Source organism: Acanthaster planci, linkage group LG05 (assembly GCF_054643075.1).
Source record: "Acanthaster planci isolate LZ-2023a linkage group LG05, COTS_SCS, whole genome shotgun sequence".
NCBI classification, from domain to species: domain Eukaryota; kingdom Metazoa; phylum Echinodermata; class Asteroidea; order Valvatida; family Acanthasteridae; genus Acanthaster; species Acanthaster planci.
Window position 1 is genome coordinate 10,559,493 of NC_141781.1, and position 27,278 is coordinate 10,586,770.

Below are 27,278 nucleotides of genomic sequence, written 5' to 3' on the forward strand. Positions count from 1 at the left end.
TATAACTGTGAAAAATGACAACTCGTTGTGTGCCCGGCAGAATGGCGTAAGCGCTTAGGCCCTCTTGCCGGGAAGCATGATCACTGCAAAAGAACTTTTCCAAGCAAAAGGACGAAAGTATGCAACTACTGTATTTTAATGAAATATGAAGATTTCTTGGCCAAAAAAAAAAGCCTAAGTCCTTTAATAAATTGTTCAAAGGTTGCTTTTTTGTACAGCCCAGGTTGATTTTGTAGTAAATTATATCCATTTTTACTAAATAAAGAGAGTGTGTTTCTTATGCCCTTTTACTGGGAACATTTTTTCTGCTGTGATCATGTTTCCCGGCGAAAGGGCGTAAGTGCGCTTACGCCCTTCTGCCGGGCACCCGACAAAATGGGTTTCATGGAAGTCTGCCAAACCCTCACGCAAAAGGAATGCTATTTCGTGTATAGATGCTGAATGCTTCCCTTCTAGTTGTTAACCAACAATGGCCTATTCACTGTACCGTGCAAGCAGTGCTGTGGTCGAGTCCATCACAAGTCTCTGCAAGTCCATCACAAGTCATTCTGTCACAAGTCAAGTCACAATATATTCATAGGAACTGTGACAAAAGTATTCCCTTTGTCATTATTCACCCTGTTACTTATGACTGGTCTCTTTGAAAAGACTTGTGCCCAGACTGGTGAAAGGACTTGCGATGGACCCAACTACGGCACTGAGTGAAAAAGCTCCTTTTGACAATGATCACTGCACCTCGACCAAGAGTTCTCGACGAACTCCGTCGCTGAAGCCAATGCTGGTTGAGCTCATGAGTTCATTGCCGCACAGGGACGTGGTGTCTTCAATAGCCACGGCATGCACTGTAAGTAAGGGACAAGATAATGTCTGTGGAGGAAATGGTTCTCGGGCCTGGACTGTTGCCACACAAACAAATGCAGGGGGCTATGAAAAACTTGACAGTCTACAAAGACACCACAGTGCACTTCTCTCTTTGAATGTTCAAGTTTAGAAAAGTTCCTCTTTTTTGGAAAATACTGGATCTACCAGTGATAAGCAATTACCACACTATCACAAAACTGCTATGCTCCACTCGAGAAAAAATCCTCTGTGAGTGTGCATCCCCTACCAAATTGATTTCTGATCTCACCTTCAATTGGAATCATTCCCAGGCCAGAGAAGACGACATCGAAGATGGCTGTCTTGGACTCTGAGCCACAGATGCAGAGGCGCTGCACGCCACTGGATTCCTTCAGTGCAAAGTCGGTGGAGTCCTGCAGGGTCAGCTCGACCTGGTGGGGTCAAAGGTTCATCCGAGACAGAGAGAGGAAAATAAAGTGCAAGTGAGGTTAATTTACCTCAATTAGGCGGGAATTGAAAAACAATCAGGATTTTAATCAGAAATTGCATTTTAAGCATCAAAGCTGAAGTAATGGTGGCTAAGCCATTTCCACTGCCTTTCAACATTTTCCACATCAATGTACCAAATTTATCCAAACTTTTAATTGTACTATTTGTGCCAATTATGTCTGAAAATCATGTCGGAAAACAAAGTTGGCCCAGTAGCTACTTAGTTTTGTTATATACATGTTCATCTAAAATCCTCCCGTCAAACTTCTTTTCTTAGTACAAGAATTATGATCATAAGAATATAAGTCTGAAGGTATTTTATGTATTTTACATGTTTCTGTGAAGGAAAGAAGAAAAACATAATTACTTTTAAACATCATTTATAAATAACAAAGAGAGTTGAGCCATTCCTACTGGTTGAGAGACTTCGACTTGACACATTATCTTGTTGAGTTTTTTAACTGAAAAACCAGTGAATACAAAAACGGCACCTTGTGAATGCTCCTGTCGGTTTACATGTCACTTGAACAAATCTCACCCACTGTCTTTGTCATTTGATAAAATTAGGAAACCGTAAATCCGGTAAACATTTCTAAATTCAAACAGTTCGACTGTTGTGTTAAACCCCCCCCCACCCCCAAAAGCCTAATTCTTGACCCTGTACTCACCACTAGACACTCAGAGAGGTAGTTGAAGACAGTGACCGACACCGGCACCTCCTCGCCTCGAATGACGGAATAAGGCAGGTTGTAGGAAGCAAAGAAGGGCTGGAAGGCACGCAGGCGTACCGGGTTGGAAATGCCAATGCCATGCTCTGTGGACATGCAGAAACTGCTGCCAACCCAGTCGGTGATGGTGTCTGGTACCTCGACTTCTACTTCAGCTTCACTGGACTCTGGCCTGAATGGGGGGAGGTAAACATTGGCAAGGCAACGCAGATCAGTTAAAAACAGTGCTCAAGGAAGAAAAGATCAATAAGTTACAGAACTGCATTAATGATTGGGGGGTTGGGAGTCCTTCCAGAGAAGTCTAGTTTACTCTGTACGAGAAGGAATTTCCAGACGTCATCCTAAGCAATCAAACATGAACTCACACGGATTGAACCTCATCTGGTTTACACAGACTTACCCAATTCTCACAAGTTCCCACAGCCAAGTCTCGGGGAAGTAGGTGCGGATGGTGACTGGTGCAGCCTCTGGCTCCAGATTGGCCGTTTGCTCTGCCTCAGCATCATCTGTTTCAAACACTGGCTGTGGTTCGGCATCAAAAAGGACAGGAAGGGCCAACGGCTCATCAGGACCTGGTATTCCTTCAGAAATGTGTGATTTGAGAGGGGGAAAAAGACTCATACAAATGAAATGAAATAGTTGATTTAGGCGCGAGATCAAAATACAGATGGGTTAGAAACAGTTCAACAGTTAGTTTTAATCCCCCTTCATTCCGTTTACAGAATACAAGATCAAATTAGATTTCGAGGGAATTGTGTTCTAGTTAGTTTTGCCAAATAGAATCAACTACGAGAATATGGCTTTCGTTGCATATCTGAGAAACTTTTCCAAGGACGGCGCCCACGTGACCAAAGGGGTGATTTTCCATCAGCCCCTTTTGGAGGGATAACAGCATTTTGTTATTTGAGCTCTGGCAAAATTCCATTTCAACGCATTCCCACTACAATCAAACCCTTCATGATCAAATGAAAGGCAAGTTAGACCACCACACCAACAAAACTATTCTCGCGCCTTGCGCTGCATGTATGAAACGCTTAGCAAAATTTCCCTCCGGAGATGCCTACAATCAAGCACGAGTCCGACTGTGATCAGCATCAAATCAAAATTCTTTTTTCACGGCCATTTATGACATCATTGGCCTAATATGGAACGTCATTAGCCTAAAATGGAACGTAAGGGCGCGGCTATCGGGAGATTGGCAAATATAATACTAAATCTGAATATACATGAGCACGATTGGATGAAGTGAGAATTTAGAATTGCTATGCAGTGACAATGCTGTACGTTGCATATTCTTGGTTGATTTTTGAGTGATTCTCACCACATGCTTTTTACAACCATCTCATGATGCAGGGAAACTGTAAGTTTCAGTATGTTCATGCAGGTGTGGAGCACGCCGTACAACTCGTTATCCATTTTTTGTTGTATGTTTTTTCTTTTAAGTTTTCTTGTATGTATTCCCCCGTGCCTTTGCCATATTAAAGCCGAACATGCGAACCGAACAATTTGGTTCGGCTCCGCGAAAGTGCCTTGTTTGATGATTTTGGCTCGGTTCGACGGTTCACCTGCAGCACCAGATCAAAGTGTTTTTACTGTTTTTATTTACTGTGTATTAAAGTTTGATAGGTAAAGTCAAACAATAGAAATTAGTATAAAACCTGACATGTTAGTTTCCCAACATGAATTTTGTGCAGCCACAAAGTATAAAAAGAGTACAAAAGAGCCTTATAAAACAAAATGCAACGTTTACGCATGTACTATTGACTTGAAGAAAAAGCATGTATCCTTAAATCGTGCAGGTGTGGCCGCAAAGTGGAAAGCGCGTAGTTGGTGTATGTGTTTCCTCGATCCTACACATGAAAACCTGCGAGTGCGTAATGCCGAGTCCCAGCTTGCGCACATGGGCTAAAAGAGGTTTTATCTATGACTACACGTTAACAAACAGAACGTTTCGAGCGAGTATAATCAGTTCTGCAGGTATAAAATTAGGTGTGTATTTGACTGAGGATACTGAGACAAAATACCAAGATTACAGGGTATCAAGACCTGAAAAGACTGTTCTGGAAACCGACAGCACTTTATTTGCGACTAAACTACTCTATACACATGCTCTATCAGGAAGTTGAAAAAAGTCTGCCGATCTGAATCTTCCTGCGGAGCTGCAAAGCAAAGAGCTATTGTCATGACTCGTCCACCAGACCGCAGAAGTCCACAATGCGGTAATGTGATAAGCTGTCCATTGTTTACTGGATGCTGCAGAATGCACAGTGCAGTAGACCGCGAACGGTTTGGCCAGCCTCACTGAAGCATTCGTCTGTTCAACGTTGACCGTCGGTGGGGCTTAGCATTTACAAAGCGTTGAACGCTTTCAAAAGCGTTTCTATTTTGACCTCACACCTTAACCAAGCGTTATCCAGTGCAAGTGGTATTATTGGCTCTGCATACTTGGTTTTCTCCGTAAGCTTCGGTTTTATCTCCTTGAGCTTTGCAAGAAGGGGAGGGGTTGAAAGTTTGACCTCCAACTTGGTAAAACACGTCTCAATTTAGAGACCACCAAACTTGCCAGAGTCTCAAGGACCATTTCAAAGTAACCATAACAGTAGATGGAGAAGTTTGAAAGGGGGACGAATCACAAACCAAACATGGGCTTGCAGAGTCAAGCCCAGTCTTCGGTGGACTGAATGCGAAACCCCACTGGGTATTAAGAATAAGAATGAGCACCCGCAATGCCTGAGGCTTACTGAATCAGAATTTCTGAAACGACAAATGGTTTGAACTGTGACTTGACTTTCGGTTAAAGACACTCCAATGCCAGGAACAGACCTGTAACATAATGACGTCACGCTATAATTACCTGTGCGCTTTTCTATGGCAGTGAGGTGGGATGATTTCAATCAAGTCCCCACGGGAAAGCGCACGTCAACAAAGACTGACATTGTGATAGTTTTGGTCTACAGTTACACATGGAGACTTCAAAGTAATAAATGCATTTACTCCTGAATTTATTGGGGGGGGGGAGATATGGAATCTTAGTCGTGCTCACAAAAGCTTTGATCCTGATAGACTAAATGAGTGAAAACGGCTCCCCTGATCCTAACAAGGGGGTCGAGGCACAAAGTCACACTCCTGAACATCCAAATGACTCCTCAGTTATTACCTTCTGACCTGTATTTACCTCTGCCTCTAAGGTACCAATCCTTCTTTACGCAAGGTCGAGTCTCCACCTTGATGTTGGTCAGGAAAACCAAACCCATTTGCTGCAGAGGGAAATAGACATCAGGAACCAAGGAGTCACACAGCTAAAACATACAAGATTCCTCTTCACGTGTTGCACGCCCAAAAATGTTCAAATGTCCACAATGGTTTTCACGTATACATTATTAATAAAGTTCATTCAAGAGGGAAGAACCAGCTCCAACTCAGTCAACATCAAATTTCCACTTTATTTTGGATCTTAAGAGCAAAGGCCCTTTTCTCATTTTTAACAGTAATTAACTACACTTAAATGAACAAAGAAATTAATTGGAGTTTGAATCTGACGCAACCAGGACGTCATATGCTTTTACCAATGAACCATCTGCCATAAACTGCCCCCTTTTTACGGGAAGGGAAACTCTGGGTTCGCCAGAGATCATGCTAAAGTCTCAATGCTGGCAACACTGCCCAACTTAAGCAATGAAAATCGGTAGTTTCAAACAACCATTTCAGATGACAGATGGTGTGCCACCTGCTCTTTTCTGGAAGAAAAGCTTCAAAGCCATTTAAGAATTGCGTTGGACCCTTTCCCGGAGTTTACCTGGAATGCCAGGGACGCGTCCTTGTAGGTCTGTGTGGGACGGTAGATGAGGGGGGAACTCCTCTTCCTGCGACCGAATGGAAGCCGCCTCCACCAGGGGATGGGTTCAGGGCAGTGCTTGCTGCGATCCAGTTCGCCATCCTTATCAGAAAGCTGATGCTTCTCCAGAGATGCAAACACCTGCAGGAAGAATAAAACAAAAACAAAAAAGAAAGGGAGCAAGGGGTTTTCGGAAGTTGCCTTTTGACAGGTTGTCATGGCTTCTTCTCAGCCACAAACCTGCCTCAAACGAGACCGACTCCTCCAAAATGAGATCATGTGGCCATTTCATCATTTTGCGCTTTATTTTTGTAATTTTATAACATTATTATAAAATTATTATTATAAAAGGGCAGACTAAGCTCTTTCTTTTGGTGTAACACTCAGCTTGGTATTGTGATGAAAACTGAAGATTATGCAGTTGAAAACACTGAGGGTTCTTGCCAAGTTGAATACGTTATGGGAGATTCTCTTGAAAACTTTCTCTAAAGGTGCTTCAGGCAACTTGCTTCTTATTTTGTCAGACTGGGTCACAAAATGGTCATTATGCACTCACTTCACAATATTCTAATGCCAATCAATTTCAGTTTGCTCAGGTTACCAGTTTCAATGCCGTATAATCTACAATGCTTGTAGTTGGTTCTCGGCAGATAGTTTCTTAATTTTGTAAACTCGCATATAATTTGGCTCATTGGCCACGAAGTGTGGGTAAATAAATAATAATCATAACAGTTTCTCAGCACGTATTTTTGCCGAGAGTCATCTTCTGCTCTGCAGCCCGTGAAATTGCGGCCCTAGAGAATCTTGCACAGCGCGGAATACCTTGCTCTTCTTCAGCTGGTTGTCTCCGCCCAGGAGCTGGACGCTCTTGTCGACAACACCCACGCCACACAGAGACCCGGGGGCTGCCTGGATCACGAGCTGGGTCGTCTCTCCTGGAGCTGCCTCGTCACTGATAAAGCCCATGGTCACCTGTGGAAGTAACAGATAGGCATGGATTGAACATGGCAACTGGTTGAAACCTTTGCTGTGCTACATCTTCCAAAGCACTATGACAGGAGGCATGTCAAATTAAGTTGGACAATAAAGATTAAGCACAGGATAGTCCCTGGTGGATGGGAAGGGCAGCAGGGACTATCCCCCCCACTAAAAAAGAAAGCAGCAAAACTCCTGTTTTTAATAAAGACAGGAAAATCTTGGTCTATTCTACATCTCTTCCACAAGTGCATAAAACGCTCAAAAATGCAGCCTCACCCCTAAATAGCCCATAAAAGGCAACATAGAGGATTTTCAAAACAAGTGTAGCTTATGAACACTGGAACAGAGTTTCAGGGTAAGGGTGCTTCAAACAACTGTGGCCCTGGTTCAATTCCCATGCCAAGCCACACTAAACTACAGCTGTTCCTTGATTCTCTCCTGTACCATAGGGGTATGCCTTTAAGTTGTCCAATTTTCCTCCTTCTGCCAAGTTCAACACTTTCAACCTCCAGCTATGCTCAAATAGATATTGTCATTTGACAGCTGCTTTTACGCAGAGGGAGGGAGTCTAATTAAGGCAGGTGCAGTGTGGTAATTGCATCCTTTATATTCTTCAGCCTTATGGTTACCAGGATGGTTGATGGGCCTCTTGAGGACCAACAAAAGCAAAACAAAAAGTCCAGGTGAGAAAAAAATGCTGGCTTTTCAAGTTGGATCAGTTTTTGAGGGCAGGGCTAGAATTTCCCCAATGATCCTACTTGTATAAATTACCCATGTGAAGCAAGATATGGGACGGAGAGAAATCTCCCCCCCCGCCTTTGTGTTGGTCATTTTTGATTGGAATCTCAGGAATTCTTTACAGACTTCTAGGGGGGTGTGTTAAGTAACAATAGTCTAGAGTGTGTATAGGGAATGGACAGGTAGGAGGGGGTACCCCTCTGTCCCATATCTTGCTTGATATAAAATTACCTCTTAGTTGACTAACAAACAGGAATGGAAAAACAAAATAATCTCAAGCGATTGCAATTCAGATCATTGGATTTTGAATGACATGCTCCTCGTCACAGTTTTATGCCATTTGCTCCCTGCAGCAACCAGGGATGGTGCAATTTTACATACCAATGAGGGTCCTTTGGTGAGACCTCACAGCATGCGCGCGAAGGTTTATGCATGTTCGGCAAGGGTTGCACTGGGCGCGTGCTGCCAATTTCTGTTGGAGTGCATGGTCTTCAAGCGTGCACCGTGTCGAAACAAAATGAGCCAGGTTGCAAGCACTTCCCATCAGCCTGCCTCTCTTCTTTAGCCGGTGAAGGAGCACTTCGATTCAGGGCGGGCTGGACCTACCTCATTCTCAAACACTTCTTGCACGTTGATGGCCAGGCTGTCGGTCACCACCTCACCGTCCTTGCGGATGTAGTACACCAGGACGCGGGTCAGCGGAATCATCTCTGGGGTGATGGTGATCTGAGCTTCAACGGTGTTCAGCTCTCCCGGACTGACGATGACCACGGGCGGCTCTGGGGTGTTAGGGGGTTTAATGAAGCTGAATTGGGAGCTAGATGCTGACAGTTTGTTGTTTAGTTAGGGTGCGGGGTGCGGGATGAGTTGCGGCAGGGAAATAACAAGCCAAGCCAGTGTGAGAGAAATACCATCAACCAAAAAAATAATTAAATGTGTGTATGATTCCATTTTTCAGGACAGGTCAGACTCATTGTGGGGATCAAAAACTTTGCATTTTGGATGCTTGATTGTTTATTTCTTATAAATTTGAGTTTTCTAACATGCAGGGTTGTAGCTAGGAATGTTTAGTGCTCGCTGTTTTGCACCGTGTGCTGGTTGTATGCACTCGCGAGCTAACCATGAACACGTACATGGATGTGTACATAATGTGCATTTGTACACTGAATGCGCATCAACGAATATGGAAAGATTTCCATTTCAGATCACCTGACACCTGTGACCCTAGTTTAAAATAACTTTTTAGGACACGTTATTCCTTTCTGCATGGGAAAATCTTCTTACATGTACCACAACAAATAAAAAATAAAATTAATGCAAAAAATAAGAATTAGTGTGTTATTAGTTACATGTAGTTACCTTTGTTCACATCAACTCAACTTACATGTATTATTATCCTCCACTTACATACCCAACTAAAAAATTTTGAAAAAAAAATTCAGAGCGGATTTTAATCGAGTTCATTTTGCACTTAAGATAAAAAAATTGGAAAGTCGGGCCAAAATAAAAGTTCATCAGAACTTTGCTAGGGTGTATGAAATTAACATTTATTGATCAGAGTATTTGGAGTTTGACTAAATTTCAACTTATGTAAAATTGGAGGTAATAATTCAATAATACACAAACTCCAAAGTGCCCAACGTTTGGGTCCACGCCGATTTCAAGTACACAATCAAGTCTAAGCGGCCTGTGAACACGTGTTGCCGTAGAAGCTGCCTGGAGTATAAGCTGCAAGGACATTTTTCGGCATGAGAAGCAACGTGTGAGCTGTGGCTTATATTCCGAAAGTTACGGTAGTCAGAATCTTTTGGTCTGGGAACCAGATTGAGCATGGACATTCTGTGATAGAAACCAACGATTGCGTATGTAGCACATTGCGCAGGTGAACTCTGCAAGTACTTGGAGAATGACGTTTATTTAGAACTTTCTTTCGGTGAGATCTCTATAAAATCAAAACAAAGTGACAATTTTTACAAAATAAAAAGGCCCATTTTCTCTCTCAGTGCTAGAAAGTTGCAATAATGTAGTATACATTGTAATTTGTGTCGGCCAGCAAGCTTCATTTTCAACCACCGGCCGGTGATGTTGAGTCATGGCTAGCACCGGCCGGTGCCGGCCAACATAGCTACAACCCTGGAAGAATGTATATACTGGTATTTCGCTGCAGATGTCACCTAATGTCCATAAAGTTGATATTATTTTAGGGACCTTAGCATTTGCCACATGTCATTCATTTTTTCTAGTCTGTGCCTATGCAAGTCGCGACAGACTTTAATACTGTGCATGGGTGCTGGATGTAGTCTAGTGGCCCAACGCTGTTAATGAACTAAAATATGGCCCAACTACTAATATTAAATTCGGTAATCTGCAAATGACCATATCATTGTCGGCTTCCTTTGGAATGCTCACTTGCTCAACAAAAGTTAGAGGAGGATCATCACACAAATACCACACCATATTTTTACTGGTATTAAGCCTGCAGCTATTGAGCAAAGCTCTTGTGCACAAAATTCCCTGTGAAAATAGCCTCTACCGGTACACGTAAACTAATTACGCTCACTCTGAAATTACCATATCTGTACAACTTAAATTGACCACATCTATACGAGAAAATATCAACTCCATCGCCACATGTTGCATGACATTCTAAAACCGAAATTCAGAACTTACCACCTTCAGAGATCTCGCTGTCAGGGTAACCAATGACGCTACGCTCAATTATGATAGAAGATGGAACCAGATCAAGTTCTGGCTCCTCCTCCCCAGCTTGTCGAGCAGTCCGTTGGTGCGTGTTAGGGTCCACTGGCACCAGGCTATCAACACCAGTCCCGAGGATGTTTCCTTTGGACATGAACTGCGGGTCACAGAGATGAGAGACGAACCTAATGACAGTGGGAGCTCAACGAGATCAACTCAATAAAGGATGGCCAATGCAAGTGGTCTGTTTGGAACACCTAATATGTCCCCTTATTGGTAAATGTCAAAGGTCAATCACTCCCACAGAGTTTTTTGCCAACCAGTAACCAAACTAGAGGCTTAGGAGGTGTAGTCACACTACTACCTCAACAAGACGCTTTCCGGGCCTGTCTAAACGGAACATTTGTTCATCCAAGAAATTGTACACGCTAGTACAGTGAAACATTACTTTACCAAACACCGCTATACCGAACATTCAGCTGTACCGAACATCGTCCTTGGCTCCCATTATTTTGTGCACAAAACCTACCAAACATTATGCAGTTGCAAATCAACCGAGATTCGCCACAGCATGCATCAGAGATCGATCCTGAGCGGTAGCTTCACGACTTTTAGGATAAACTAAATATCAATTTTGTAACTCAAGATTTAATAAAAAACAAAAATAATTAACAGATACATTTCTAGAAACCTCAAACGTGAATGCTACGGCAAAACATCACAAAAACAGTGAAGCATAGTATCACAAGAGGGTGCACTTCAGTTAAACAAGGCGCTATTCAACATGGCACCGAAATGTTCGGCAGTTAAGTTCTCTATACCGAATGACCGCTATACCAAACATTTAGCGTGGACCCCGTTGTGTTTGTTATAGCGGTGTTCCACTATAGTAGGACTTCAGAAGATTCCTGAATGGTGCACACTTTCACTTTAGTTTGTGCCAATTATAAACCTAATCAGCCAAGAAAGCCGACATACCAGAAAGTTGAAATCAATACTCTCTTTCTCTGCCTCCCTGGCTGTGAAGTCAATGGTGAGGGTCTGCACAGTGCCAATGTTCACTGTCTCCAGAATGGGGGCAACTTGGATGAAGCTGCCTGAGGGCGAGTACTGAGGCTGGGCCCCCAATGACACAGATGGGTCATACATGTAACGGTAACGGCCACCATATGAGTAATCATCGGGCCTGTTGTCATAGCCTGGTGCTCTGGCCTGAGTGGGAAAAATAAAGAAATGTCAGAGAGAAAGAAGAAAATTTAGTGTATTAACACCTGTTTTAAGTTGTCACTGTGATAAGGTGGTAGTAAAAGTAAATTTTTTTTTCTCCTGGATTCCTTGTCTTGACAGAACTGAGAACGATTCTGCTCCTATTGAATGCGATGCTAGTGGAAATAATGTGGAGAAAAACAAGTTGGGGTAAAATGGCTTGCCCAAGGACACAGTATTGGACCAACAGCTAGATTGGAGTCCCCGACCCTCCATTCATGAGCTACGAGCCCTACCCACAACACCGCCCTCTCTCGCTAAAAGTCAAGCGAATTTAGATGATTTGCACACAAATCTAGGTGACACCACAAAGGCAAACTGATACTGGTACCTAACCCCAGGTCAAGAAACTATTATTTTGTTTCCGGTGACTTAAAAATTAAGGCCTCAAATGCATGTTTCACGAGTGCAGTGGTAAAAATAATGTCATAAGACAGAACTAGAACACTCAGTCTGTCACTGTTTTACACAAAGACTGAATTCACTTGAAATTATGATGTACAAGTCGCTAGTTAATGTGTTGGTAAATATGCAACACAAAGTTTTCATGATCAGTCTTAGTTTATGATTAAATAGATAATTCTGCTTTATAATTTGCTCTAATTATTTGATAACCTTTTGAACTTCTTCCTTAAAGAAGCATAACCATTAAGAGTTCCGAAATTTCCCCATCTTGTAAGGGTTATTTGGTATAATCATGGTCGTGCCATGTATTATACTACACAATTTATGCCATATGATCTACGATTCCCACTTGGATGACATTCTGGTGGTGTATAAAGTAAAATATAGGGTGGCAAATGGCATTTACTTAAATCCACGGCAATTCAGAACAACTGATATCTCAAGGGTTCCTGATGGTGAATATTCTATGTTCACCATTGCAACAATGCGCTGAGGGACTAGAGACCTCTATTTTGCTTTTCTAACATTCCAACAAATGTAACTAAATTGAGTCTGGAAGGACAATTAGTCCGTTCCCTTTTATCAACATGTTAAGTTGTATTGCTTTGCCAAAGGGGCTACAGAGAGCAAGACAAACACAGCAGCATCATGATAAAGGTCGATGAGGTGAAATCAAGCAAGGGTAAAAACTATGACACTAACATATAGATTAAGGCTGGATGACTGGATGGAGATGTTCTTGGCCGCGAAGTCAATGATGCCACTGGGTGGAGAGATTAGGATCTCATCAAACACTCGCCCCTCATTGGTGTCTGCAGTGAGCTCTATTGTCTTACCCCCAGCTGGCGAGTCATCTGGGTTCTTTACAATGATCTGAAGAAAAGCATGGTATATATAGCTGGATCTATTAATGCCAAGTAATACATTTACTTGCCAAGCACTGTCAGCATCTCCACTGTCGATCTCTTTGGGTGAAACTTTCCCTTTGGTGAAAGCATGAAGTTTTCCTCCAACAATGTTCTTCAAATTGATTTCTGACTTCTTAGGTTTGCCGTTAACAAATCAATGTTCCTTTCGGAAAGCTTAAATTGATATTGCTGAGAGAGCTAACCACTTATGAAGCCAAAATATCAATGCATTACTTATAACAGTGTGACATACAAGTTCCCCAATTTTTTCACTCTTGCAAGATACTTGACAAAGCTCCTTCAAGGTAACGAACTACCAAATCTGAACACACACACACTCTCACTCATGACAAATAGAGAAGTGGGGGGGGGGGGAGTTTGGAGGGACAGCATTCAAAGGCTATTGAAGCCACTTGCCCAGAGCCCACAGGATGCTTCAGGTTTGACATGTGTTCCTTGCCTAATGGCTTGCCAGCAAGCACGTGTGTTCAGCGTATCGTCCCAATATGCTCTCTTGTTCATGCCTCCACAGCCCAAGCCTTTGCTAAAATTGGGAACTGAATTTTGAAAAGCTCTCTCTCAAATGGCACTCTCTCAGGGCTGTGTATTGGAACTGGATAACTACATGGAGGTACCTGACTGACGCCGTCAGAAACCTGTACCTACTTATTAGACCAGGTATCAAAAAGCAACTTTTTGAATTACTAAGCAGCTAATGTGACACGGAAACGGAAAGGTTTCAACAAGTTTCTGTGAGTGAACTTCAAGAAACATGTGTCCAAAGATTGTCATATTGTTTTTGCACATTTCTGGGTAAGACAGAATTGATAAAATGCAAATGTTTTATCATTCTTTTATCTTTGAAATTAGGGTTAGAGTACCCAGTTACGTGGGTTTCATTTCAACAGGGTAGCTGGTTCCCACAATGCATCACTACATCAACCCCCCCCCTTCCCCGACATGTGTACAACAGACACTTTTGCAACAGGCTCCTTGAAGTCCACTTGCCTTTCCATAGTATGGAACACCCGGTTTGAATGTTGGCGGTGCCTTGAACTCCAACTTCAGTGCCTCTGTTGACACCTTGGCGACATCCTTCTCTTCAGACAACATGATACCTGCATTAAGTTGGGTTGAAACCCCCCAAAAAACACATCACGTTTAAGTGACTTAACTTAACTTTTCTTAACTTAAAAACTAATTAGGTGAGAGGTGGCAAAACGAGAGTTTGGCTGCTGCTGAATTTCAAGAAGAAAAAGAGACCCATGCTTTTGTATATAAAACCATATTGAATAAAGCATCTAAATGCTCAAAATGCACATGTTTAAATTTCGTTCTATAAATAATGTCCACCAATTTGTAAACATTTCTTATTTCTGTACCTGTTGCCTCCTCGGTGAATTCCACGGCAACATGGATCCTAGCATTCCACAAACCAAAGTCAGTGCTGTTCAGTTCCAGGCGGTAAACTTCTACCACAATATCCTGGCAGCCGTCTCTTCCAGTATCCTGTATGGGGGGGGAGATGTCTTATGATATCCGCATTCATGTCTGTTCCATTTACACCCAAGTGTAGGGCATGCCCTTTGGGACAAACAATGCAATAAAAGCCACTGACCCTACCAAACCAAAGAACGTGCCAACCAACTAACCACAGGGTCAACTGGAATTCTGTAAAAATAACGAACCAAAATTCCTGGTGAAATAAAATATGAGTAAAAGCTTGTTTTGAAAGAAAATTCCTACCTAAGCTATGCAAAATATCTACCATGGCCCCAGTAATAATACCAGACTCGCACAAATTTGGCTACATTTCTGCTTCAGAAACATTCATGTAACTTGCTTTTTACCCCTATAGCAGCAAGCAACTGAGAAGGCAATCATGAAATAACAGATTCCTGATCATGTCCTTTTTTACGGCAAATTTAGTAGGATTTCCCAGCCTATGTCTAATTTCCAATAGCACTTTGTTCAGGCACACTGTAAACACCAAGCATAAGCCTACAAAATACTGCGTTTAAAATGTTGACACTCTGTATCATGCTGTGCACGTGAGAAAATGTTTTTACCACAAGGAAATGATAAAGAGAGGAAATACAGCTGGGGGGAAACATTCATGTAAATACGACCACGCACAGGATGGAGATAAAATACTATGGATGCCTTTGACAAGACATGTTTCCAAATCAGGCAGTTTGATTCAGTGCCAAATTTCAGATAAAAAAAAAACAATGTTCATTCCAACTTGGCATCCATCAAGGAGATGGGAAGCACAGGTTTATGTGGTTTTCCATTCAGATAAAACAGCTTACGAACTCCAACAGTTAACTTCTGGGTATAGTTGTAAATAAAGTTTTGCGGCAAATAACATAAAAAAACTTTGCAGAACATAACACCTGAGAAAACAAATAGAATTTTAAAATTAACCTTTTTAACCACAAATTCAATAAGTACAGAGAAACTTCACGCGACTAAAAAAAAACGAAAAAGAAAATATCGCCTAATACTTTCAAAATGACTTTGTTCACTTTCTCGAGTCAACAGGGTTGGAAAATATACCTCTATGAAGTACTCAATGGCAGCCCTAGGTCTTGCACTCCAGCCATCATTAGCCACAGAGATAACAGCCCCAAAGGAACCTCTCACTGGTTGTCCATAGGTGTACCTGTTGTCAAACAAATACCTCAAAGGAGTGTGAATTCAATTTCAATTCGCCCCGTGTGTCTAACCTTAAGTGTACAACCCAACATATGGGTACTTCTGAGCAAATAAGCCCCCAATTTATGCCATGTTATTGTTAAGAATTATAAACTGTTAGCTTCTAGACTGGTAGTATTTCTTGGGAACTTCACTACAAACAGAGAGAAAACAACTTTTGGTTTCTTTTAACATCATTTGAAACTACATGATAATTTGCACAGGAAATCCGTTATCTGTGAAAAGAATCATAAATTTAACATCAGACGAGCAGTGCCCCTGGCATTAGAGAAGAACAATGGAAAAGTTTTTTCTTTATTCACATCATCAACAGAGATATGTAGGCCTGTATATGCGCACAATGTTTTTGTTGAAGCCAATTCATGACCACTGAGGCGTCTTCCAGAGAGAACTCTTTTTATGTATAGTGTGATCTCACGAGACCTTGACACACAGAAGGAAACTGGGTTGAGTTCAAATTGGTGGTGTGCCAATTTTTATGTTTTTCTTATTTTTTCTCCGGTAAATGTCTTCTCACATGAGTCTAGCTCTACAGTCTTTGGCAGCTGAGACTCATTAAAGGCCCCAGCCTTGTATAACATGGACACCGCAGCAGGAAGCACCCTCCTAGGTGTCAAATCTCCATTGTTCAGTTTACCTGACAGGAGCAGTCAATGACAGGAACAATCACTCTATGGACAAAACTGAGGAACTTAACCTGTATAGCTGCCATGCAACCTCCATAATCAGAGAAATCACAGGACTGCTGGGTGGTTATGTAACAGCTGTGCACAATAACAAGGGGAATGTAAACACCAAGTTCCCCTCAACATCACCCCACACAGTGTTCCAGCTGTTCAGCCCAATCACTTTGGGGGATGGATTGAAGTAATATTAGGCAGTCATAAATCGAGGCCCTCATTGCTCCTTCAATGTTATGGTCCCAAGAGCATGCTAACAAGGCACAAGTTCATTTCTGTGAGAGAAGCAACAACACTTGTGCTGCCTTTGCTGGGGTGGTTTTGTCTGCAACCTGGCTGTCAATTAATTACACCAACTGTGAGTGTACCAGGAGCCTTCCTCAACAGTGGGAGATTTTTCTATGGTGGGGCCTTTCCCTCGGTATTCGGCCTACACACCGACAGCTTTTTTTTTATTTTGTTACACAAACTAATATACGCAGAAAAAATTCGTATCAAAGCTACTTCTGAGTCTCAAGACAAACTTAAGAAATTGAGAGGGGAATGACGAGGAAAGTATGCTTCAATAAATTCAAATGGCTCAATTGACCTTAGTTACAAGTTGGTACTAACACTGAATTGGAGTGAAGTCAACTGTTTTTCTTTGGAAACCTCAGAATAAAAATCAAAGCGGTGAAATAAAAGTTCGCTACAGATGAAGTTCATTTTAATATGATGATGAGTAATGTAAAAATATGACTAAATATTTTAAAAACAAAGGTGAGGCATGGAACCAAAAACAGTCTGGCACCATGACAAAGATTCTGGAAACACATTCAAAATTGGCTTGACCACGAATAAGGTCTATTTTTCCAGATGATCATCACATTTTCCACTTCTACGGTAAGATCTCCTTCAAATGTCTATAGAGTACATGTAATATCCAGCCTTCCATCTTTACAGCCTCCTATGAGACTTCCTTCCTTGGTATATCACTCACGATATACTTAATACCACGCACTGATCTTTACACACCGTCTGTTTCATGCCTGGTACTAGTACTGCCTTCAATGCAAAAACTATCAAGGTGACTGACTTCGTATATAACCCTGATATAAGCATATCTGATAATCAGTGTAATTTGCCAAAGATGGAACCCACTGATTAGGTAAGCATGCAGTCTATGCAAATTTACCTTCGAGGCCTGCAAAACCCTTACAACCACTAAAAACTATTTGCTAAGCTATCAGGCTAATAAAATAACCAACAGCTGAATAAAATGGGGTCAATCTAGTCTTTACCTGGTGGAATAACTATCTATTTTTTTCTGACAAAACTGACGGCAAGAAAAAAGCTTATATGGATGGATACAGCCAATACTTACTTGGCACAAATCCTGGCATCCATTCTGGATTCATTCACTAAGATGTAAGTGGGGGCCTGGATGTCAATCTCAAATTTGGGTAAGACTACAATGTGAGAGAGAACAGATGCCAAAATGAAAGTAGAATTATGACACTTCAGTTCCTTAATGGCCAACATTTCTAATTCCTCTTTCATTTCACCCGTCCGCTGTAGCTGAACTGAAAACACTCATCTGTATCCACACCAATTTGTGGATCAACTCTGTATACAAGAAAACATCATCAAGTCCACCTTCTTGTTTCTTGGAGAAGTTGCACTGTAAGACTTAGTCTGCAGAAAAACTGGTTCTTCCATAAATCAACTGCTTTAGGAAATTTGTATCTGCAATAAGTATGGATGAAATATAACCATATTTAACACCCACCATATTCATCCACGGTAAATGTCTGTGTGACATCCTTGCCCCGATGGACAGCTGTTATCTTCCATTGACCGAGGGGTGGGTCAGAGGTCATAGGTAGCTCCAGATCAATGATGCCATCATTGGCCTCCGTATCTATGTTCAGCCACTGGGCCATGTGGATACCACTTGGTGCCTCCACCCAAAGTTTGGACACCTGATATGGGATGCATATATGTACCAGAGTATCAGAGTTGGGAGCCTTCAAGGGTTTTGTAATACATTTATTTGTTTAAATGCAAACCTTCAAAATCCACCTTTGTATATTGATGAAGCTACTTTTCACCAACTTTAATGGATGCTTTGCTACCTTTTTTGATTTTTATGCTATTGAGCATATTTGCATATTGAGCACATATTAGGAAGAAAATCTTAATGCGACGTTGATTAAAAAATTGTGTAAAAAACTGCTGGATTCATACCTTGCTGGCTTGAATTTTTGTTTCTTTGACGATTCAATAAGCTAGAGAGCAACCCTTTCTCAGCAATGTTGTCAGTAAGTAAATTCTGGGTTTATAACTTGAAGAGAAAACCTTATGCACATAGCCATGTCTTCCCTGCATGACAACACTACAGAGGAAAGTGTGATCAGTTTTGCATGTGCATAAAAACTGCCCTTTTCAATACATTTAAGCTGAAAGGAATTTTAAATAGTTTTCACATGTCAAAGATGAGAATAAAGCTCCAGAAAAAGTGTGCCTACAAAATATTCATCACTGCTACCTTCTAAATCCAGGACATTATAGCTCTGTTGAAAAGAAATCACTGTATACATGTACATGTAGTGCCCAAGTCTGTTTCACACTGGCTGTACATTGGAGAGTATTTAAAAGGACTTTGTGTGCATCAGTTAACTATACATTTCACACAGTGGAAAAGAGATTTCCCGTTCGTAGTAAGGATAAATTGGCTATAACCAATTCCATTTTACCTGACTCAGGTCTGGTCTGAAATTCTGGTCAATTGTCAGCATGCGGAATTTCACTGTGAAACAAAACAAAATGAAAATTGTTTCAAACTGCAATACTGGGGAAAAGGCAAAATCTTCCAACTCTAATCTGCCAAGTGTGAATGTTCAGCTGTAGTTTTAGATATATACAGAGGGCCTACACAGTAATTAATTTCTTTAAATAGTACTATTGCAATTGTATACTTAAAAAGTTGCTGTGTGACTGGATTTTAGACAAATGCATCCTTTTGGGATGACAATGTTACCTTTGGTTCAAGGTCAGAAATTCCTGCCATATTCACAAATGTTTTTGTGCCTTGAAAAAGTACATCAGTGAAGTCACATGTACCAAGGCCAAATTGTGTGCACTTTTGTAAACTGTACACATTGGCACTGATAGAGAGAAAAACTCAGAAAAACTATTCTGTGACTGTAAGGTGATTCATGTTTCCCCATAACTTAAAAAAATATTCCCCAAATGAACCAGACTAGGATCTGGTTAATGGGTGTCTTGGGGGAAATCCAAAACTATAGTATAAAAAAGGTAAAGATATCAACTTAAGAACTTGCTGCTAAGACAAGGTTGCAGTTACTGTACTCCAAACAATAGTATCAGATTGCTGAGAAAAGCCAAGTGTGCTTGTGTTTCATTTGTGTCTGGCAGAGTTCAGTGTCAATGTCATTGGAGTTGAAACCAGAGTCCTGGCTGTACCCCTCTGAGAGAGGTACCAAACCATTACATGATTAGCCTCTGACCGCACAACCCCACCCACACGGTTCTGAGTTTCCAATAACTGATGACACAAGTCTCGCCGGAGGTTTAGGAAAACGGCAGACTGAAGGCTGATTGCTGTTGTGTGGCTAGTTAAAGTACACAGCTCTGATTGGGAAAGGGTGGGTAATTACTGAAAGCACACAACTACACTTCAAATCAGTTTATTTTCAATGCCACTGGTTCGGTGAAATGTTTCTCACGCCCTCGTACCACCACGTTACATCACTACAACTTTATTTCCTCTCTTTGTCCTTCAGTGTGAATGTCAGGTGATGCACTCTTGTGGTTAACGCAACTTGGCATGTGTCATGTTACTTCCCCAGTATGTTTTTCCCGACACTGTTATTCTTTTCTAAATATTTTGTTAAAAGGTGAGGCTCAGACATGTATCAATACTGAGTACTGAGCTGTGACAGCCAACATGATCAAATAAAAATAATGTACTCTAATTTTCTGTAAGTAGCATTTAAATTCAGCAAAAGCCTCCACAAATTTTTTCTTCCGACAACAGAAGAGGATTCCATGTTAAATCCTGCATTTATAAATGGCTTAATCGAAAGGTTTACACCATTCAATAAATTCTGATCAACAGTCATAATTTTGAGAGTAACTTACAAAAAAGTGCATAAGCCAAGCATCATAAACAGACCACCTACCAGTTTGCCCTGGTTTATAGATGGACTTGTCAGTCTGGATAAAGCTCTCCCAGTTGTTTCCTCTAATCCAAATCCTCTTGCTCTCGCTGAAAGCTTGCGAAGCGTCCAGCTCTGCCTGTCCTTCAACTTGGAACACTGCTTCTATTTGTTCTCCATCAATGGCTGGAACCTGCATGTAAAAGGCGAAAGGAGGGAGGGACAATCCACAAAAAAAACCTGATCAACTCACTTGCCAAACCAAAACTTAATCCTTCTAATCCTATAAATCACTTTGGTAACCTATCTCTGTAATCTTTCCCTGCATCCCAGGCATACTCTCACAATAACCTTTAAATACAGAGCAAAATCAACCCCTGTTCAAAATGTGCAGACCACACTACTCAGTGTATTTTTCAGTCATTTTGGCTCTGTGGAAAGGGCTTTCAGTAGTAGAAAATGTTGAGTAGCATGTTCGTTTCTTTCCAAATATATGTCACTGTTTATGCACAATACTACACATACATGTACTGACTTTATAGTCACAATACTGCAACATCAACCTGTTAAGAAAAACACAGTTTGGGACTTTTCACTGGGAAATCCAAAGACCTGAAACTGACCTCCAGATTCAGGCAGGCAAAGGAGAACTCCATGAAGTAGGGCTGCAGTGAGGTCAGGACCTCCCTGGTCTCTGAGCTCTCCAAGAGGCTGATGGTGAGGGTGATGGGCCCTGTCATGTTCAGCAGGCGGACGCAGACAATTTCAGTGGTCTCTGCCGTCATCACCTTGGGAGCCATGATCAGATAGCCTATATCAAACCTTAGTGAGAAAAAAGAAAAGAAAAAACAAATTGTTTCTAAAGTTGTTTGGTCTCGTCAAGTCTTCCTGCATACGCACAACTGAACAATGCATCATCCTATTTTATTTCGTAACCAGATTTCACTGCACTGACGAGGGCTGAGGAATTCCATGAAGATTTGAGTTACATGCAGTTTGAGTTACCCAGAGTTTGACTTTGAAAGTAAAGTGCATGGGTCTGCATGCTGACCTTCAAAACAATATGGTACTGGTGCACTTTGCAAATATCTGTCAGTAGCTGTTACCATTGCCCGTTACAAAAGACAAGCTACTTATATGTATTTCTTCATGTGCGTTTAACATTCTGTCCCTTGTGAACTTAAAGCCAAAAAGGGGGAGGAGACAAACCAAGGTCCACCTCGCAAGTCAGGACCTCCTCCCCTGCACCCTCACTCTCTGTTTGTCAAAACTGCTATTGTGTTTTACCTTCTCGTGTCATAATATTCATATGGGTGTCATGTGGATACACGTACATGTAGATGACTTAGATTATCAATTTATTCATACCAAATCTGTTAAATAACATTGTGAGTGCAATTTAAGTGCATTGTCCCATCTCTATAACCAACAAAGACATCATCATTCCTTGATATCACTCATCACCTCAATGCTTTGCAACCAAAACAAATAATGTGGGGTCCATATACTGTGTGATGTGGTTAAGTGCAGGACATTATCACTGTCTCACTGAAAGATTGCTATAAGGGTTATACCTGGGGTTAACTTGGGGTGAAGCTAATGTAAACCTTGAATTCAATTGGCAGAAAATTGGGGTGAAAAGTTCACCTAGTGGAAGTTCTTCCATGGCGGTCTTCTCAAACTTGGTATGCGACAGCCAGTTACCCTCCACCTAACTTTTGCCATTTAATGTGATGGTAAAATAAGGCATAGGTTTGAGATCTATAGTTAATTATTTGTGACTTTTCTGCTGACTTTTGCTTCCATGCGTAAGTTCTCTAAAAGAAAAAGACCTTTAAAAAAGATTATGCTACATGTAGTAAAATAAACGTGAGGTCCCCCTAGCTCATTCAGTTTGTGAGTGAACTGATTGACAGCTGCAAATTGACCACTTGACAAATTGCTTCAGAATGGACATTTCCATAGTACTGCAAGCACCTGGAGCACAGGGTCAAATGTGGTCTTCATCAGAGAAGCCTTCTAGAACAAAGTTAAACAGTTCTTTTGCTAAGAACATACATGTACATGTGCAATTGACTAGTTGCAGGTACACCCACTAAGTAAGGAAAAGCGATGGACCTAGATAACAGGAAAGATGCCACTCAAGATGATCTATTGATAATGGTGTTTTTGGCCAAGCAAGTTCTGGAAGTCAAAATAGAAAAACCACAAGACAAAGACCTAGACAGTAACTTAACAGAGCCGAGTCTCTAAGCCTGGCTAAGAAATAACGTCCCCCTTCCCAAAAGGAAGAAAGCTCATTACTTAGTATGATATTGTTCTTCAAAACAGGACTGGAAGGTTGGCATCAGAAAGGGAATTTGTTGACTTGGGCAAGATTATCAACAGAAGTCTAGAAAGTCGGGACAGACAGCTTAATCGCACTGCCCCATCTCGCCACCTGTCCATCTGTTTTGAAGACAAGCACAAACAAATTTGGACGGGCATTTTTGCTCGCTCAAATTCACAAGCCCCAAAGTTTTTTCCACATAAATCTTTGGCATGTATATGTACTTCGGTGAACAATATTTCCTATTTCCTTCCATAATGCTGGATGCAGTGGAAATACGGCCTGGTATCACTAAAATGGGGTGTCAGTTTTCAAAAGATTTCCTGGGAGAGGACAGGCAGTTCTTAAGCTTGGCTGGGAAGGGACAGGCAGATATTGGCATCTCAATGAAACCATAACTTGTATCTGAAGATCCATGAAGTATAAATTTCTTTTTTAAAACTCTGTGACACTGTGTTTAAAAGAAACGTACTCCCTCTCTTGACTAACTTTCTCTTCTTCACTCACATTTTGTTCTAAGAATTTCAGCCGAATTTCCCAAACAATTACAGCGCCAACAGGCTTGGTGTACATTACAGGTACTCTCACCTTTCCCAAAACTTTGAAATGTTACAAATTCATCTCAGTATGAAAAACGGCTTTGCACGAAATTTATGAGCTTTCTGTTACAAATTTTTAAATCATACACAGTGCAACCAACCTCTTTCTGACAAAATAAGTAGAAACTTTATAACTTATCAAACAATAAGTAAACTTCTGGCAACAGTTTAGGGAAATGAAATGCTTTCATACAGCATTTTAGGGGTAATTAAATATTTTCTCGGTAAAAAGTTTCACAACGCTAGAACTCCTCTGAACTGATTTACACGTAATTTGACAAAATACCAACATGTGAGGATGTACATTTGAGAATTTTTCAAAAACTGGGGTTTTCTGCAATATAGCTCCTCCCCCATACCCCATCCAGACCTTAGATCCAATAAGCCCATCCCAATCCTTCACCTCAATGTTGAGAACTCCATGTACTTTGATTCAAGGCACACATGTTAATTTTATTACAATAATTTCACTGGGCCAAGTAATGAACACCACAGTCAAACTTTAGAAAAGTAGTTTAAAATGGGGTATAAATGCAGTTTATTACATAACACTATTGTGGTAAACTTGACAAATTTTAGGGCTTTGTGTGCAATTACCCCGAATGTACACGTAATAAACCACTCTGATGCTTAGTACAGCCAAGTCTCTTGTCTGTCAACTTTGACATTACACAAAGCACTTCAGAATCACCTGGTTATGGGACTAGGAACTACAAAGGCCTGAACAGCTCAACTACCAAGAAAGGCATAGATCCCACAAAGACTGGCTGCAAACAGCTTAAGTGATAACAGAGAATGGTGATCCATACTGATGTTGGGATTCACCAACGAGTACACAACACTGAAGATTTAAAAGTGCACAAGGGAACAAGCAACTGACAAATTAGGGATCTAAAACCTTATTCAGTTTCCTTGAACCTCAGGATGATCCAAGGATGAACTTTGTGTGAGAAAAAAAAAACATTTACATCAAACTAAAGAAAGAACCCAGTGTTCTAGTGGTTTACACATTGTGGACAAATAAAGTGGACTCAAACCATGGTCAGCTTAGTTGACGTTGTATGATTTTCATCTAGAATTGCACACTCTCGCTTGGGGAAACAAGGTACACCTGTGCAAAATCTATAATAATGGACAACTCTTTCTGTGATTTAGGTTTAGCATGCATCACAGAAAGCAACATGGGGTCTTTGTTTTGACATTCCTCGCAGACGACACAGAGCCAACAGATGGAGGAACAGTTTTCAACAATAAATTCACTCGTGTTTAATGTAGTACAATATACAGAGGGGTCCCCTTACATGGTACACTTCAATACATGCATTTCCCCCCTCCTTTCTCGTGCAATTTTGTTCAAGCTCTTTAAAAAACTCAAATTACTGTTGGATCTTGGCAAACAATTTCAGCATCATTAAATTTTTCCAGAATTCAAAAAAGGTGGCCTCTAAAAATTGCGCAGATGCAGTTTAGTGTCCCTTTACATGGAGCACTTGAACAAATCCCACATTTGCATTTGTGAATGTCTTTAAAGTTGATAAATTTTGACATATCACAGTTACTTCCACTTACATCATACATGTACATATCAAACCACAAGTTAGTAAGAAAATTATTTCCTTGTTCTAAGAGAGTTTAAATTTACTGTACCCACTTCAAAAGACAATTGGATATCGGGCCAAATAGAAATTTTCATTGGAAAGGAATACCTCAATATATTCCCTGCAAAAATTTGACTTTTTAGGCCATTATGTTTTCAGAGGGTTTATCACTGGAGGGAACAGTGGTGTCCATGTATGGAATGATTTCTGCCCATGTACATGATGTAAGTATAGCTCCATTTGCATGACCCAACAATGAAAAGTGCACGATCTAAATAATAACCAAAAAGGTGATTCAACTTAAATTCAACAAAAGAACTAAAATATGAATACCATCGATATCATGACCACACTCCACAGAAAAATAAGTTATCCACTTCAAAAACAGTGATTAAACTTACATTCACCCTACTCCCTAGTCCAAGTTACTGGGACTCCACAAATCGCCTTTTTAATTAACATTTCGGCATAGCCGGGCGGTAATAGCTACTAACTACCGGCCGACCATGTCTAAATGTTTAAAAAGGCGATTTGTAACCATGGTAACGTTAGAGCCCAAGTTAATCGGACTACATTCACCCCACACGTACTGACATATGATTATGAAACATACTTTCAATTGAACAAGCACGACTAGTACTTTTGTTGTAGGAAGCTATGGAAAAATGTCTACCTCAGGCTCCGGTGGTCAAGCTTAACAAGGAAACCTTGTTCTAGGGGGTGCCGAAAGTACAATAATGACGATGTTGGTTATTTCTTCTGGTGTTATCTGCTTATGCTTACCTGCTAGGCTCTGTCGATGGTTCTTCCGTAGGTTCTTCATCTGGCCCCGGTAGCAATTCGGGACTTTCTTGCCCAGACACACAGCTCAACAGAAGCAGAGCCAGCGCTGCTGCAAAGAAGGCACCCCTCATGGTTGCAACAAGTTTGCAGGGGCTCTTGACCAACCTGAGCTGTAAAACACTGCAATAATCGACCACAGAGAAAGGTTCGACGAAGTGGGGAAGCCGTGTCTCAGCACAACTCGTGCCAAGTTAAGTAGTCAACCCGCACACACTGCGTGCTAGTTTTATACGAGGCTAGCACGCGGCCTAAGTATGTACGCCTTGTCACGGGCTGTCATCACACCAGCTGTTGACCTTTAAACCGTAGTGTTGGCTTTAAGTCCTCTGTATCATTCCGCATGTACTATTTTCACCGAAAAGGGGGGAAAGCTAGTAGATTGTTCAATTCTATTTTTAACTGTAAATTATCCTGAAAAAAGGATTTCACCCATTTAAGTCACTATGATTTGCCTTAGGGAAGACATTCAAACATACAATGCTGAGATACTAATCGGATGAATATTGCCTAATTCGTTCCTGTAAGTCAAAATGCAAATACGCTTGCAGACGACGCTCCTGCTTACCGTGCGGCCCGCCGGGAAAACCAAGAAAGAAACCGTTGCTAAGTCTTCATTTTCACTTATGAGATCCCTCCCCTTTCTGTAGTCACCATGAATTATTATACCTGTTTCTTTGGTTTAGTTAAGTTAAGTAAATTTGAGTTGAGTTGGGTTTAAGTTTTATGAGAAATCAAAACCCTTCCTGATCATTTTATCTAATCATTTATCATTTTATGTGATAGCTATTAACAAAGTTGCTAAGTACATGCACGGTTTGAATGAAATGAACCCAACCAATCGAACTGTCAACTAACCGGCTTTATCGTTGAGGCCTGTCAGTGTATTTTTTTCTGCATGTTGGGATAGACTACATGGTTTGCTCTCCAGTGTTGCAAGTTTCACCACGGCCCCAAATTTTCTCATGTTCATATCATGTGGACTCGTATATCCACTTGCAAATCCAGAAAAGTTCGGGTAGCACATCAGAAGTATGAAATGAACGCTTGTTCAATTGGTCACAGTAGCCCCCCCCCGATTGGGTGTACTGACAAACAGTCCGTTTATGACTCTCGTAATGGTTGTGGAATGCCCAGGGAAATTCGAGTGGAACAAAAGGCAACCGACCTTTTAATCTACTCTGTAATATATTCCACGAACGGTGGCTCTATGTAAACTGCACAACAAACAATCACTTCCCAGAAACGGTCACCTTATATTTTATCACCGTGTTTACGAAATGAACCGCGAGTCGCAGTTGCAGACACATCGGGTAAAAGTTGCAATATTATTACTCGCACCAAAGGGTGCGCCAAAAAGCTTTAAACACGCGATGGCTAAATACAACACGTACGCGCGCCTATCATTATTACTGCAATCAATGTTTTTTTATTACAAACCTGTAAAACGCACCTTTGTGCCTCAGTTAA

General features: G+C 41.1%; 1 protein-coding gene across 8 annotated transcripts in view; it reads right to left on the reverse strand.

Moving 5' to 3' along the window:
• Positions 1–26,068, reverse strand: part of LOC110982623 (uncharacterized) — a 64,534-nt gene extending 38,466 nt beyond the window's left edge. For 4 of the 8 annotated variants that reach the window (XM_087136621.1, XM_087136622.1, XM_087136624.1 and 1 more), the window contains exons 1-20: positions 25,752–26,067; positions 21,066–21,264; positions 20,467–20,635; positions 19,018–19,070; positions 18,051–18,243; positions 17,646–17,730; positions 15,444–15,549; positions 14,267–14,393; positions 13,893–14,002; positions 12,679–12,849; positions 11,284–11,517; positions 10,279–10,462; positions 8,215–8,432; positions 6,715–6,864; positions 5,854–6,033; positions 5,215–5,314; positions 2,458–2,638; positions 1,998–2,229; positions 1,130–1,271; positions 736–842 (exon numbers count right to left, since the gene is read on the reverse strand). In XM_087136621.1, coding sequence (XP_086992747.1) covers positions 736–842; positions 1,130–1,271; positions 1,998–2,229; positions 2,458–2,638; positions 5,215–5,314; positions 5,854–6,033; positions 6,715–6,864; positions 8,215–8,432; positions 10,279–10,462; positions 11,284–11,517; positions 12,679–12,849; positions 13,893–14,002; positions 14,267–14,393; positions 15,444–15,549; positions 17,646–17,730; positions 18,051–18,243; positions 19,018–19,070; positions 20,467–20,635; positions 21,066–21,264; positions 25,752–25,882 — 3,072 coding nt within the window. In that variant the 5' untranslated portion in view covers positions 25,883–26,067. Of the gene's footprint in view, positions 1–735; positions 843–1,129; positions 1,272–1,997; positions 2,230–2,457; positions 2,639–5,214; positions 5,315–5,853; positions 6,034–6,714; positions 6,865–8,214; positions 8,433–10,278; positions 10,463–11,283; positions 11,518–12,678; positions 12,850–13,892; positions 14,003–14,266; positions 14,394–15,443; positions 15,550–17,645; positions 17,731–18,050; positions 18,244–19,017; positions 19,071–20,466; positions 20,636–21,065; positions 21,265–25,751 lie in introns of all 8 variants that reach the window. The other 4 variants (XM_087136623.1, XM_087136620.1, XM_087136619.1 and 1 more) reach the window with 4 other exon arrangements.
• Positions 26,069–27,278: the final 1,210 nt, after the last annotated feature.